Source organism: Cyprinodon tularosa, unplaced genomic scaffold (assembly GCF_016077235.1).
Source record: "Cyprinodon tularosa strain WSP-4 unplaced genomic scaffold, ASM1607723v1 ctg57, whole genome shotgun sequence".
In the NCBI taxonomy this organism is placed as follows: domain Eukaryota; kingdom Metazoa; phylum Chordata; class Actinopteri; order Cyprinodontiformes; family Cyprinodontidae; genus Cyprinodon; species Cyprinodon tularosa.
The window spans coordinates 641,307-656,041 of record NW_024039307.1 but is presented as its reverse complement, the minus strand read 5'-3'; the positions used below and the strand labels follow the sequence as shown (position 1 = coordinate 656,041).

The 14,735-nt window shown below is 35.9% G+C and overlaps 2 protein-coding genes across 3 annotated transcripts in view; one reads left to right on the top strand and one right to left on the bottom strand.

The window, feature by feature from the left end:
• clstn1 (calsyntenin 1) overlaps positions 1-6,440 on the top strand; it is a 38,593-nt gene extending 32,153 nt beyond the window's left edge. For both annotated transcript variants that reach the window (XM_038305985.1, XM_038305984.1), the window contains 3 exons: positions 11-143; positions 1,790-1,974; positions 5,417-6,440. In XM_038305985.1, the coding sequence (XP_038161913.1) occupies positions 11-143; positions 1,790-1,974; positions 5,417-5,611 (513 nt within the window). In that variant the 3' untranslated portion in view covers positions 5,612-6,440. The remainder of the gene's footprint in view (positions 1-10; positions 144-1,789; positions 1,975-5,416) is intronic.
• Positions 6,441-10,712: 4,272 nt separating this feature from the next.
• lzic (leucine zipper and CTNNBIP1 domain containing) lies at positions 10,713-14,605 on the bottom strand. Its single transcript, XM_038305983.1, has 7 exons — positions 14,386-14,605; positions 14,046-14,173; positions 13,825-13,960; positions 11,645-11,743; positions 11,348-11,443; positions 11,112-11,193; positions 10,713-11,007 (listed from the first exon to the last, which is right to left on the bottom strand). The coding sequence occupies exons 2-7, from the start codon at positions 14,144-14,146 to the stop codon at positions 10,952-10,954; spliced, it is 570 nt and encodes a 189-aa protein (XP_038161911.1). The 5' UTR covers positions 14,147-14,173; positions 14,386-14,605; the 3' UTR covers positions 10,713-10,951.
• Between the last annotated feature and the right edge of the window lie 130 nt (positions 14,606-14,735).

Here is a 14,735-nt window from a genome sequence, read left to right as displayed (position 1 = left end):
TTCTCTTCAGGTGAATGTGATTCACACAGCTCCTGTGGAGCACGCCAACAACGCCATGGTGCAGCCCAACTTCATCAACCCTGTTCACCATGCATCTGTGGATCTCTCTGGTCACAACTTGGTCAATGCTCACCAGGCTTCAGGTACTAAAATACCAGTGTGAAATGTGCTTAATAGATAAAAGCATGCTAATGGGTCATGCTTTTGGTCTTAAGCCTTATTTTCAGGGGATTAGTTTAAGCAGGAGACCCCATTTGATTTCAGTCACTCCCTTCCCCCAACTCACATTTTAATTGCTATCTCTGTATACACTGCCGTTATCGCACTAAATGAGGTCAAGATTCACCATGGAAATATGCGGAAGTGTTTATGCTGTAGCACAGCTATAAACTAAAAATTAATGATTAACTGTTATTTTCTTCTCCTCAAACCAGTTATCCTTAGAGATTCTGTTTGTTATCTGTTTCTGATAGGAAACAACACAAACCTCCTGACCCTTTCTGCAGAAATATGATGCACATATTAAATTCATCAATTTCTGATAATCTAACTGAGGCAAAGCAAACAAATGATGATAAAATATGATTAATAACATGCAGTTCAGTTATAAAAAGGCTAAATAAACTAAGTTATAAGGGTGAAAACTGCTTTCCCATTACCACTCTATTTTGCAAGATATGGCAGTAAATAAATAATCTGAACTTCCCCCCATTATGTGACAGTATGGTTCCAAACTTAGGTATTTATAGGCATTTATGAATAATGCATAATTGTGTAGCGAAAGGAACATGCAAGGAGCAAAACAAACACTGCACACTGAAGCAAATAGATTAATTAAAACATGGTGGTGGTCGAATCATGCTTTTGGATGCCTTTCTTAGACATTAACAGAGAATTGGGTCAAATAAGAGCGATTTTGCAGAGAAAATTGAAAAAATGTTGCAAAGCTATTTGAGAGATAAACCAGAAGACCTTCAGCTTAAAGCGCAGTGATTCTCACAAAGAGTGGTTCTCACAAAGAATTTATTATGAGATTTTTGCAGATCATCTTATAAAAACATGTATAATTCCACATTGAATTCATATTGAAGTTTATGGTTGTTAGCTGAATGCTTTGTAGTGCATTTGGAAAGGTAAAAAAAAAACTAATTTCACATTTCAAGATAATAGAAAACCTTAATGAATACATCATAAAAGACCTCAAAATTACATTTTTCTTTTTATTTTAAACAGATGTGACATATTGTACAAAACTACTTAAGCTTATTCAGCTCTCAATTACTTATTTCAACTTGCAGATCATGTTGACGTCTGATCTGTTTACTCGAAGCTCTAGAAAGTGATCTGGTCTGTTATATAGCAGGTGTCACTGCAGATGGATTACAGTGGTTTTAGCGAAAGTGGAACATGAAATATAAGCAGTTTTCCTTTCTTTTACTGTCATTTTCTGGCACTGGTTTAGGGATTAAATCTCAGCTCAGTCTTTGACATCTGCAAAGGTCATGTTCTGTGCTCCACCTTTTGTTCTGGCCTGTCATCGTTACGCTGACAGATAGAATAGGGACCCTATGTGGATGACATGACGGGAAGTAGAACAGTTTGTTGGGAAAATCTATTTTTAAAAAAACACAACTTGAGCTTCTGAATATATTCATGTGCAGCTCTGACACACCGTGGTGCTGCTGTTGTCCTTCAAAGGTTCTTGCACCTTCCTGCTTAAAACTGGAATAACTGTATCAATTTCTAGAGGCTCGACTGAACATGTTCTCTGATTCTTGCTTCCTCACAGTGGTTCCCAGCGCCGCCACCATTGTGATTGTGGTGTGTGTAAGCTTCCTGGTGTTCATGATAATCCTGGGTGTGTTCCGCATCCGAGCCGCACACCAGCGCTCCATGAGAGACCAGGAGAGCGGCAAGGAGAACGAGATGGACTGGGATGACTCTGCCCTCACCATCACAGTTAACCCAATGGAGGTAAAACATTAGACAATAAAAGTGCTGCAAAGAGAAATAAGGAAGAAGGTTCAGCTGCAGCTGGCGAGGCTTTAGACCTGTTTAGCTATTCTGTGTGATGCTGAGACTGTGTCCTAGTTTTTATCTAAGCCATGATAATTGACAGTCCTGTGGGGACTAGAGGGGGCATTGTTGCTGAGAGCTGAAGTCGTGTTGCATCTGAAAGAGGGAAAAGAAAGAATCAGGATGTTTTATGACCATTTATCTTTTTTTTCAGCCAAGAGATACAGATTTGTTGAAAAATGAATCAAAGTAATTGTGCTGGGACTATAAATATAATGTATAAATAAAATGGCATCACATAGCAAGCTAAAAGGCCATCGGCTGATTTGAATAAATAAATAAAAATATTAATGATAGATAAAGTTCAGTTAAAAATTCTATTAAACTATCTTTTTCAAATTGTTTCTGTCTAAAAAAAATATTTTTGGAAAAAACATGAATAAACTTTAAACTTTCTGAAGCATTAGTGAAAAACATTGTATTTAACATGATGTTTCTTTTACTGCATCTATATTCCTATCTGTTTGTTTGTTTTTGGTTTAGTCTGAAAATAGGCAAAAGCGACTTTATTTATATTGAATTATATTGTCATGTTTCAGTAACATGGACAACTTATAATCCAAGTAGGAGAGAAAATAAAGAAAAAGATAAATATCAAAGGCAATAAAAATTAATAATTAGAGTGAAAAAAAGGTACTTTGAAGATTTCTCCCCATCTAAAGATAGACGTATAGTAAGAGATAAAACCATTAATAAAAACAAAAAATTATATTAATAAAAATATTGTAATAAAATGATTCATGATAAAATAATTATGCAGATAATCCAAATTTGACTAAAAACTTGAATGAATAAAGTTTAAAAAGCAGAATCAACAGACACTCACTGTTTTCTATGTGTTTGATCCAGATTAGTGGAGAATAAAAACTAAAAGCTGCTTCTTTATGTTTGGTTCTGGGTATGCAGGGTAGACCAGAAGACCCGCGGTGAACAAATTATCACCTCACAGGCTTTAAAGTTGGATTTCATCAAGAGCATAAATAGAGCTGTGGTTTACAAGAACACAGAAATGTCAAAAAAATCTGCAGTAAAAAAAGACATCTTAAACAAAAAAATGTTGGTAAGTGAGGGAAAATATGAGGAAGGGGCATCAAGGTTGTGTAAACAGTGTGTTATGATCACAGGTATTAAACTTTTCATTTGAAACATCCGCATGAGTGAAGTGGAGCAAAACAGAGTTTGAATTTCTTTGTTTAAAAGAAAAAAATATCATGTAAAAATCTTGATACCCTCAAATATATTCCAGTACAACCAAGTCACATGATTAGTCATTAAAATAGCCTATTTTGTAAAGGGAAAAAGAGAATTCCAAAAAACAAAACAAAAAACAATCCAATCGACTTTGTTTCCAAGTTTGAAGACGTTTCGCTGAAATGCCCATGACCTGGATGACTGAGAATCTTCACAAGCATCTAAAAAAGAAAAACACAGCTGAAAGAGAGATGGAGCTACAGTGGATCAAAGCATATCCATGTGTTAAAACGGCCTAGTTAAAGTCCAGACTTGCATCTAGTTTTCATCTATTTCATCTGTGAAAGAGTTGAACTCTGCAATTATGGAGCAGATTATGCTGGAGCTCAACTCATCCAGTTAAAGTCACATAAAGGATTATCTTTGATACCTTCTTGGATGTGGGATGAGTTGGAAGGAGATCTGCTGCTTAGATAGAAAGCTCTAGAGACAAAAATGAGGAGGGAAGCATCCCTGACTGGAATGATGAGAGAATAGGAAATACAATATGGAACCACAGGAAGCTCGGGGTGGCTCCTCTTTGTGGATTTATGACTAGGGTTGTCACGATACTAAATTGTTCAACTCGATACCGATACTAAGGAAAATATACGATACTCGATACCATTTTCGATACCACAAGGATAAAATTTCCAAATTTCAACAGAAATATTTTGATTAATAATTAAAATACAATAAATACAATAAACAATAAGAACAACATTTTGAGGTTGTTTGCTGTGCACCGTATTTAGCAAGCTTGATAAAAAAACGTACAAAATTAAAATTAAGTTTTCCTTCCTTGGCTATGCTTTACACACATAACAATGACACTAGCCAAACCGGTGAAAAGTGCATAGAATTATTCAATCACACAATGTTCTGAAAGTGCATTTTCCTCTATTCTGCACTTTAGATGAATGACTGTTTAGGTGCCACTGGTACTCGATACTTTTGAAAATGAGTATTGTATCCGGATACAACGTTTCAGTATCGATACTTTTTTGAGTATCGATACTTTTGACAACCATATTTATGACAGAACTGTTCTGTGAAAGAGGCTAGAAAAGATGTAATCATATTAACAGAAGCAGAGAACCTCAACAGAGACAGAAGACAAACAGCTCATCACAAAAGGACTTGGAGTTATAGACGCTCTGAGACAGGAAACACATTAAACAAGAAGTCAGAGAACGCAGGACGCTTACCAAAATAAATCATGAGATGAGACCACAGATTAGAAACTCTGGCACTAAAGGCTACAATTATAAAAGGCTTGTTAATTAACCATTTAAGAGCATTCACAAATTTATGCCCGTTTCATTAAATCTCAATGTGGGTAGAGCATTTAGAGACATGCTTTCATCGCAGCGAAATGTTCTACATTATATAGAACAACTTCAGACAAATATACTTCACACTTTTCAGATTTTTAGCCATAAACCCCTGAAAGTCTCATCACACAATTATACATTAATTTGTGCTGATCCATCCAACAATAACCGCAGAACCTAAATCCAGGTTTTTGCTCTTTTTGTATTTAGATAAATAGAAATCTCCTAAACTGGATGAAACTGTTATATATGAATAATATACGTAATTTGTGATTTTTTTTTCCAAAAAAACAAAACAAAATATTGACTTTTTTCAAGCAAATCTATTATAAATTAAATCCAGCTTTAAAGCCTGTGAATTCTTAATATATTATAAAATGTGACAAGCATTGATGGTCTATCAATGGTAATATGGATGAAATGTTTGAGATGCACTGGGTGTAAAATAACCCTGTTAATAGTCAGGAAAAATGTAAATTGTTCACTGAAAGCTGTAAATAAAGGCTGTGCCAGCAATAATTCAAAAAAACATCTGTTTTCTTCACAGATTTGTCATTTCTCCGCCTCTAAACTCTCAAAAATAGCTTTCAGCCCAACTCTGTGTTTTATATGGATGATAGCTGGAGGATGATAAAATCTAGAGATGGAAAATAACCAGCATCAAAGATAATTGGATCACCGTAGACAAGGCACATTCATCTTAAAAGAAAATGTATCATATTCTGCTTGTTTGTATCTATAACGACAACCTGCTTTTCTTGCATCCTGCGATGCAGACTTACGAGGACCAGCACAGCAGCGAGGAGGAGGAGGAAGAAGAGGAGGAGAGCGAGGATGGGGAGGAGGAGGACGACATCACGAGCGCTGAGTCAGAGAGCAGCGAGGACGAGGAGGGCGGGGAGCCAGAAGACCAGCAGGGGACCAGCAGACAGCAGCAGCTGGAGTGGGACGACTCCACTCTCACCTACTGAGAAACACCAAGCCCCACACATACTCTGACACACCGACACACACATAAAACCAGGCCACAGTCACCGCTTTACGCACCCCTCCATGCAGCTTCATGTCTAGGAGCCATAAAATACAAAAACAACAAAAAAAAAATGAAAAATGTCCTTCAGCGTATATGGTCAAGGCTTTCCTGTTGTTATCTTCGTGGTGGTACTCAGTGTAGTGTAGTCATCACCAGGTTGCTGATTTAACTTTTCATTTTTTTTATTTATTCTAATTTTAATTCCCTTGAAATCTTGGCCGACATTTCTTCTGGAGTTTGTGAAGAAGCCAGCCCTGCACTTTCTGTTCTCAGTCAGGCTTTCATGCAGAGATTCATTTAGATTTCCTGATGTATATCCTTTGGCTAATGTTTTTAGGGTCGCTTGCTGACTTCAGTTTTCTTGGATTGTGGTCCACAGTGAAGCAATTTTACTCTCTTTTTTTAATTGTCCTTGTTTAGTGCATGAGGAAACTTGGGAAGTCTTACTTGTAGAGAAACAAATTGCTTTTTAAAGATTTTTTTTTCCGTTGTTGTTGTAAATATAAAAACAATGTAATTAGTTGATGTGTTAGTGAAAGCCCGCTCAGCAGGGTCCAATATCTTAAAGAAAAACTACAAAAAAACCAACAAAAAAAGACGCAGTACGTAATGTAGAATATCTGTGTCTGCACAGGCTGTAGCATGTCGCTGAATTTCTGCTGAAGCCGTTCCACCGTGCATTTCCAAAAGTGTGCCTCGTCATGAGAAGCCCAGGACTGTTACGCAGAGGTTTCCATGACAGAGGGGGGTCCTTTTGTCCTTTTTTTTAAAAAAAGAAATATTTCTGCAGAGTGAAATGGATTATTTTGCTTTTCTCTTTAACAGTTTTAGCTCAGTCACTATCAGGGACCAAAAGTGGCCGCAATCCGATAAATAATTTGTCGATTTCATAATTTATATTCAACTGTTCTTACCAACAGGAAGACTAATATACATAAAAACATCAATAATTTACTGATTACTGAATTAAATATGAATTATATGAAAATGCATAATTTCTTGAAATCACATAGATGTTTTATTTATTTTATTTCAGATTTCCTGCCATTATGAAGCAGCTTGTCGTTAAATTGACCCTAACAGCTGATTGATGAGCCTGCACCACAGTTTTACTAAAAGATAAAGGAAAAGTCAGACAATACTTACTTTTGCAATCAGTTTTTTAATATTAGTGGCATTAGTGGTAATGTATTTATCATTTTAATTTTATTTATTAGTTTGTTTTGAAATCAATTTCCCAAAAAAAAAAAGAATATTGATTGCTTTAAAACATTTCATTCACAAGTATGGTTTTTTTTTAACACATAAGATATATAAATTTGAATGACCAATCTCCATATTTAATGAACTTTTTCTATCATTAAATGATTTAAATGGTTACCACTAAAAATCATTATTTATCCAATACTATTGAAATAATCAAACAAATATTTATCAAATTCTGTCTTTATTGAATTGTGTCATTTTCGGTCCTTGGTACGCACGCGCTTCGCTGCGATGCTTGACTCCTGGCGTCCACATTTCCCAGTTCAGCTTGATGTTGCACAGGAGGAACCTTTTATTGGTCATTTTTAGTTCCACTATTCTTGCTACATATGGTACTTTCCAAACTGCCAGAAAGCACGGCAGGAGGATTTTAAATACAGGTACTGAACTTCCTGCTTGTGGATTTGGACGAGCAGGGCAGCTTTAAACTGCTTTCTTTCTGCCGTGAAGAAAACAAGAAGGAAAAGCCTTTCTATCCACCGAGGTTTACTTAGCTAGCTTTGTGGCATGGCTGTTTATCATTTTTAACTTGTACTCCTGCTCCAAAAGCGTCACAAATTTACTGTATTTTAGCAGGAAAACATTTTAAAAATAACCGCTTTCTTCTTTTGTTTCTCAGTAGACCATTAGGTTTTTATTGTACGTGGAACCATACTGGTAGAGTTGTTCTGACATATTTGTTTACATTTGGTAAACTTGTTTTCCTGCTGGAGGTAGTATAAAGCTTATACGATCAATTGGGAAAATGTGCCCAGCCTGTCTCCTCTCAGACGCTGTTGTCCATCACTGTTGTGTGTGTATGTATATATATATATATAAATATTTGTCTTACAAAACCAGATGATGACAAACCTCTGCTCTTTAGTGCGAGGATGCTAAAAGCTGCATTCGCTTCTACCAGATTTGGGGCATTGCATGGTGCAGGAGCGGCATTTACAAACAAGCATTAGAGGCTGGATTTTTTTTGGGGGAGGTTATTTATTTTTTCATATTTTGCATGAGATTCTCTTCACAGAGGCCAAATCTAATTTCCTTATGGGGACAAAGCTTCTTTTGAAGGGTTGTTTCTTTTTTTTTTTTTTAAATCTTCGTTTAATTGTTCAACAACCAGTCTCCCTTTCCTGATTTAAAGCACGGGGCCAGGTCTGAGCCAGCTGAGATGGGAGTGCCTTTTCGCCAATCATTGCAGAATTAGCAGGTCTAACAGAAAAAAAAGACACTTCTCCACGCTCTTTTATTTGAGGTATTTTTTTTGTTTTTGTTTGACGCTAGATTTCTTACAAAGCTGAGATTTTTTTTTTCCAGCTTGTAGTGATCGTAGTCCACCGCTAGTTTTATTGAAAGTACAAACATTCTACATAGATGTCATGTGTCCTTGTTGATGTGTAGAGAAAGTAGATCCATATTGTATCTTCTATAGATATTGTACTGAATCCACCTTTAAATGATGTACAGTACATAAAGAAATTGCTTTGGCAGCGTAACTAATAACTGAGCTGACGGTGTACAGTAGGTGATTGTTCTTTTTCTATTGCTTGACTTGTTAAGAAGTGATTCTAAAGGGCAGCATGAAATTCACACAATGACAGTAAATCCTTATGTTAAACATTAAAGTCTGGTTTCAAGGTCAGTAATGTTCTTACATACGTCTCCACAATGACTCCAACCTCCTTAATCTGAGTCACCTCTACCATAACATGCAGCCAGGCCGTTACACCAATAGGAAGCAACTCTGCATGAGCCGCACGTTTGTGAATGTTCTATGAGGGGTAGAGACGGAGACTGTGACGCACTACTGATTCCCAAGATTGTCCGTTTCACACATTCATCACACTCCAGATCATAAGATGTTTTTTCTTTTTGTTGTTTCATTTTTCGAATGTTGCTCAAATGGACGAACGGGTCTGCAGAAATGTGGGATGCCTTCTTTGTGCTTGTTGGAGCTGCTCTCTTTCCTACAGGTCAGAAGGCGGATTGTAGTGAAGTTGATGGTTGCTCTTAAACACAATAAAGGACGAACTGATGGAATATAAACAGCCTCTCTTTTTTTTTTTTTTTCTTCTGAGTTCTGATTTTCTGGGGAGGAATGAGAACACACCCCATGTGTTAGTACTGCACACCTGAAACAAGTGTGCCCCCTAGTGTTCAGTAGAAAATCCTTAGGAATTTTTCAAGGTGGATAAAGCAAAAGAAGCTCAATGCTGTTAGCTTTGCTTAGAAATAAAGGTTTCCAAATGAAATTGAAAGAGACTTTAATCCAGTAAAGGAGGCTGATTTCATAATAATGAATGTGTATGAAACTAATATTCAAAGGAAATATCGATACCGCCAACACCAACTCCATTGAGTTTATTGAAAGGTCAGTCAGGAGCGAATAAGGGTTAAGAAACATGACCCAAACTCCTAGGATTCCTTCTAAAAAATAATAAAGCACGATCAATAAGCGAGTCATCAGATTCATAGAAATGACTAGTGTAATGTGTCACACTGTTTGCCAATTATAAGTATTCACTTAGCGATGTACACTCTAGTATTAGTACTTTTAGACGTGTAATTCATAGGATGGATGGATGGGTCTTGTGGACTAATCTCACTTCAGGTTTAATGTCAGATTTTAGTAACTTAAATATATAGTAAGGGTCAGAATTTTACATGAAGTCACTCATCAATTTAAAATTGGGGCTTTTATGGATTTATATAAAATCACACAACATAAAACTTTTTTTCCAAAACCAGTTTAAATTTATTGCTTTCATATAATCCAAACTGGATCAAAATTGTGTCATTTTTTTCCGAGTGTGAAGTATTTCCCATAAAAAGAGCAGTTTTTGCTCAAATTTAAGGAGTGAAAGTTTTGGTTAGGGCTGAAACAAATAATCTAATATTGAAATAATCGCCAACTAAGCTAGTAATCGTTAACCTGATTATAGAGACGCTAAAACAGGTCTTTAGCTGACAGAGCGACCCACTTAGAGCAGTAATTATACAAAAATTGTTAAACAATAATAGTTTTGCATTTAACATAAAAAAATGTATCTTTCAATATGTTCTACCCAGAACTCCTCAGGTGCTAAAGTTAAGTTTCACCTGATTTAGTCCTATTAATACTCTCCCTTTGCTATCAAATTATTAATCGAAAAAAGAATCAACATATCAATCAATTAGCAAAATAATCGTTAGTTGCAGCCCTAGTTTAAGTCAACTTTACTCTTTTCAATCAGGAACCAAATCTGATCTTTTTTAGGTTGAAATATGTTTAAAATCCTTTTCCTGTGTAGGAGCCGAATATATACATCCAACCCCGGTATAGCTGGATAAATGCCCTTTAGAGCAGCACATACTGTTATGTAGCAATTAACAAGCTTTCTGCAGAACTGCTACAGCAGGATGTCTAAAATCAGGATTCACAAATGGCTCCAATGTAAACAAAACTGTAGATGCTGGAGCATGCTTCAGAGCCACATCAAATGATTTAATTTAAACAAACTCTCCAAGATATACCAAGACTGAACAAATATTTGAAAGAATTATGTTTATAGCAAGAAACATAGTGTGTGAGGTGCTACTTACCATTGTTCTAGATATATATTTGTGCCTAAATAATAGCATTTATAACTCCTGATCACATGCTGCAGAGAGAAAAGTCTCAATAAAGCTAAAATTGTAATCCCAGCTCTTGTGGTTGTTGTAGAGCACAAAAATTAACATTTTCAGACAATGGTGAATCATATTCTGGCTAATGATAATATATTATTTCTGTTTTATCCAAAGGGTTGTGATGAACATTCGTTGCGTTTATTCAAACATCTCAGATCACATGCTCGTACCTATTATATTACAGTTTTACAGAAGAATAACGGACATTTAAAAACATTAACAAGTATAAAACAATACTGTTAAAAACGCTTAGTATTTATAGAAACACTAAAAAGTGAAAAGGTATTCATACAAAACTTGATTAATTGGGACATTTTTTATAAGAACATTGATTTAAAATAATTTTTTTAAATGTCTATTCTTTGGTTTTCACCCCAGAACTAGCTAAAGCCATAATTTTGTCTTCCGACCCTAAAGGGAAAAAAGAGGAAAAAAACAAAGATGAATGTTAATAATTAATTAATAAACTAAAAAAGATGCATTTATAAAAATTTAAAGAGTTTGTTTCTGCTCACCCAGGTTGGCAGTGACTTTTTCAAACTGACTTAGAGTAGCTGTAGTGTTTTTAGTAAGGAACATCTCATCTTCTGGAGTAAGCTGTTTGAAAAACAAACAAAAAAACTTTAATAATCTCCTTAAATACTTCAGGCTTTTTTCGACAAAGATGACTAAGATAATCAGTGGCGTGAATTTTTAAATAGAAACATGATAAAAATTTGAGAGTGCATGGAAAATCAGTGGGCTTCGTCACCTTTTCTCCCAGCTTCCTCAGGGCTGTGAGGATTTCCATTTTCTGCTGCGTGTGAACGGCCGGGGACATTTTCCCCACCATCAGGTCTCGGTCCATCTGCTCCGGAATGTCACACACAGGTTGGACAATTTTCAGGTAAAGCAGCGCAAACAAAATCACAATGCAGTGAGTCACAGGAGCCAAGACACAGATTTACACGACATAAATGCAAAAAAACAAAAAAAAGGGTTGAAAATTTGTCAAGTAGGAAAAGAAAAAATATTCTAAGACATGTTTAAAAACACCTGGAGCTCAGACCTCTCCAAGCCTGGTCCTCAGCTGTCCGGGCTGCCTTTTTGCAAAAAGTCGGATCACCTCGGGGGTTTTGAAGGCTTGGCTGATGGCAGCTTGGATTGCCTGATGGAGAAAACAAGTCAACATTTCACAAATCAGAATGCAATGTTTATTATTAAATCTCCTAATAAACAGGATAGATGTAGCAGATTTATGCAACAGATAAGACATGATTAAAAGATAGCGACTAATAGTAGTTGCTAATAATTATTAAATATGTATAAAACAAGATTTTAAGATAAGTATATATGATTTTAAGATTAATAAGACATTTTAACATTATTTGATAAGATTGGATGAGTGTTTCATCTCAGTATAATTAAGTCATTCAATGATTCAATCTTCTAATTGACAGCTTGTTAAACAGTAAACAATAAATTGTACTTTTTAAAACACTGGTGTAGATTCTATATCATTCAGGACACGATGATGAAGAGTTCTGAAATTGATGGAGTTCTTCATTTGTTTTTTAGATATTTCATTTCTCATCCAAAAGGCCTCTTCAGCTCATCGTATACTCATTTTTAATGTTTATTTAGTAGAGAAATAAGCACAAGGCATCCCACCAGACTTTAACCTTCTCTAAGTATAAATTTAGATTTGATGAAACTGCATGATAGGTTTTAGCATCAAAGCTGCTGTTATCAGCAAATATATGTATAAGAAAAACAAAATTAGAACACATTGAGAAAATCTTTAATACAAAAAGCAAAGACTGGACGTAAAATAGTCCCTTGTGGAATTCATGTTTTTTTTTTTTTTTTTTGGAGGAAAGAGAGGGGTGTTAAAAATGTTTATTTGTCATTGTATTGCTGCAACAGCATTTTGTCTGCACATTATAACCAAAAATATAAAGGTAGAACAACCTCATCTGGGTCCTTCTTAACCAAACCTGATGTGTTTATTGTTCATCTCAGCTCAATGTGATGTGAGTGCCAAGAAATCCTACTAGATCTACTCACTCTTCTCACCACCAATGTCAGCAGAAGTGGGACCTCCTGCCTGTGCCGGTGTTCTGTCAGATGAGCATACTTCTTCATACCAGCAGACCCATAATCAATACACATGCGCAAGACGTCAGATTTGCGTTTATCCCTTTAGTTTTAGACTTTAAACTACTTCAACAGGAGTGTATCCCTTTAATTTTGTATAAAAAATAGACTAAACTACCTCAACAGTAGGGTTGTCAAAAGTATCGATACTCAAAAAAGTATCGATACTCAAATGTTGTATCCGGATACAATACTCGTTTTTAAAAGTATCGATACAGTGCAACCACCAGTGGCACCTAAGCAGTCATTCATCTAAAGTGCAGAATAGAGGAAAATGCACTTTCAGAACACTGTGGGATTGAATAATTCTGTGCACTTTTCAGTTTCAGAATTATTGAGAGAATTATTTTTGTTTCTTAACCAGTTCGGCTAGTGTCATTGTTATGTGTGCAAAGCATAGCCAAAGAAGGAACACTTAATTTTAATTTTATACGTTTTTTATCAAGCTTGCTTAATATTGTGCACAGCATACAACCTCAAAATATTGTTCTTATTGTTTATTGTATTTATTTATTGTATTTTATTTATTAATGAAAATATTTCTGTAGAATTTTGGAGTCTTTGTTTTTATCCTTGTGATATAAAAAATGGTATGGAGTATCGAATATTTTCCTTAGTATCGGTATCGAGTTGAAAAGTTTAGTATCGTGACAACCCTACTCAACAGGGGGGTGTATCCCTTTAGTCATGTACAAAAAAACAATTCAAGGTCAGATCGCCATACGCTTAAAAAACCCCACCAAAAAGTAAGTAATTAAAAGAGTTTTTTCGTACATGACTAAAGGGATATAAACCAGTTGCGGTAGTTTACTCTATTTTTCATACAAAACTAAAGGGCTAAACTAAAGGGATAAAGGGGTAATTACTATGTGTAGGTTGGTCTGACAGGGTAACCTCATCTGACAAAGCAGCAGGTCTCTTGGACAGTTGGTAATGAAACCTTCTACTATCATCTTTGATTTTAACTACAGTGTTGAATTGATTTTGTTTAATATTGTATTTTGTGCAGATTGACACATGGTTAGAGGTAGAGACAGTCATCAATGTATGACCTCTGAAAAAGAATGTCTGTGCAGGAATAAATGTCCCTACCAGCTGCATCCCACCAAGTTCATCCACCAGTGTCATGTCTCCTGTCATTATCTTCTTCAGGGAGTCGTTGAATTCCTCCAGCTGTTCCAAAGTCTCTTTCTTTGTTTCCTCATACTCCTCCTCCTCCAGATCTTCTCTATTAAAAGCAACAAAACAATAAGAACCTTATAGAAGGCAACCAGGCAGACCTGAGATTATTGATTGATTGATTCATTGTGCACCTGCACTCCTCCAGGTCCTGAAGCTGCATCATTAGTCTGTCCAGTTGTTCCTCCATGTTCTGCTTCAGTTTGCTGGTTTCTGATTTCCCCCGTGATGCCATTCTGTGTCACAATCCTGTTTCCAGAGACTTGAGGACAGACATAAGGAAGTAGAATAACAAGCCCCTGCTCAGATTGACTGATATTGATCAACAGGCCACAAATAGGCTAAGTGGGTGCAAAGGAAGCTTGTGTTTCAATATTTTTTGGTCATCAAACTTAACTTTTGCACAACAAACAGAAAGCTCAGATAAACATTCACCATAAATGTAAGCTAGCATGCTAAAGCAAAGCATCTCACCGTGGGCTGCCTTTGTAATAAACAGTTATAAACACGCAGTAACTCGAGGCGGGACGTTTGTTTCAAACTAACAGGACCGAACCATATAATAATGAAAGGAGGCGCTGCATAAAAGCCGAAAGAAAAGCAGGTTAATTCAGTAAAGACGGGTTTAGGGTGTTTACGTTCTGTCTCTAGTCGTATGAGATGTGAGGAATTGTGACCATGAACGTAACTTCAGAGCGTGGGTGCGGTCTCCCTAACAGTCCAATCAGCTTCGTCTATTTTACGTGACCTCTGACGTCAGTTACGTACAGAACTTTCTACTTCTAAATGTTTTTTTCTTAATTGAATGAATTACCTTAAGAAAG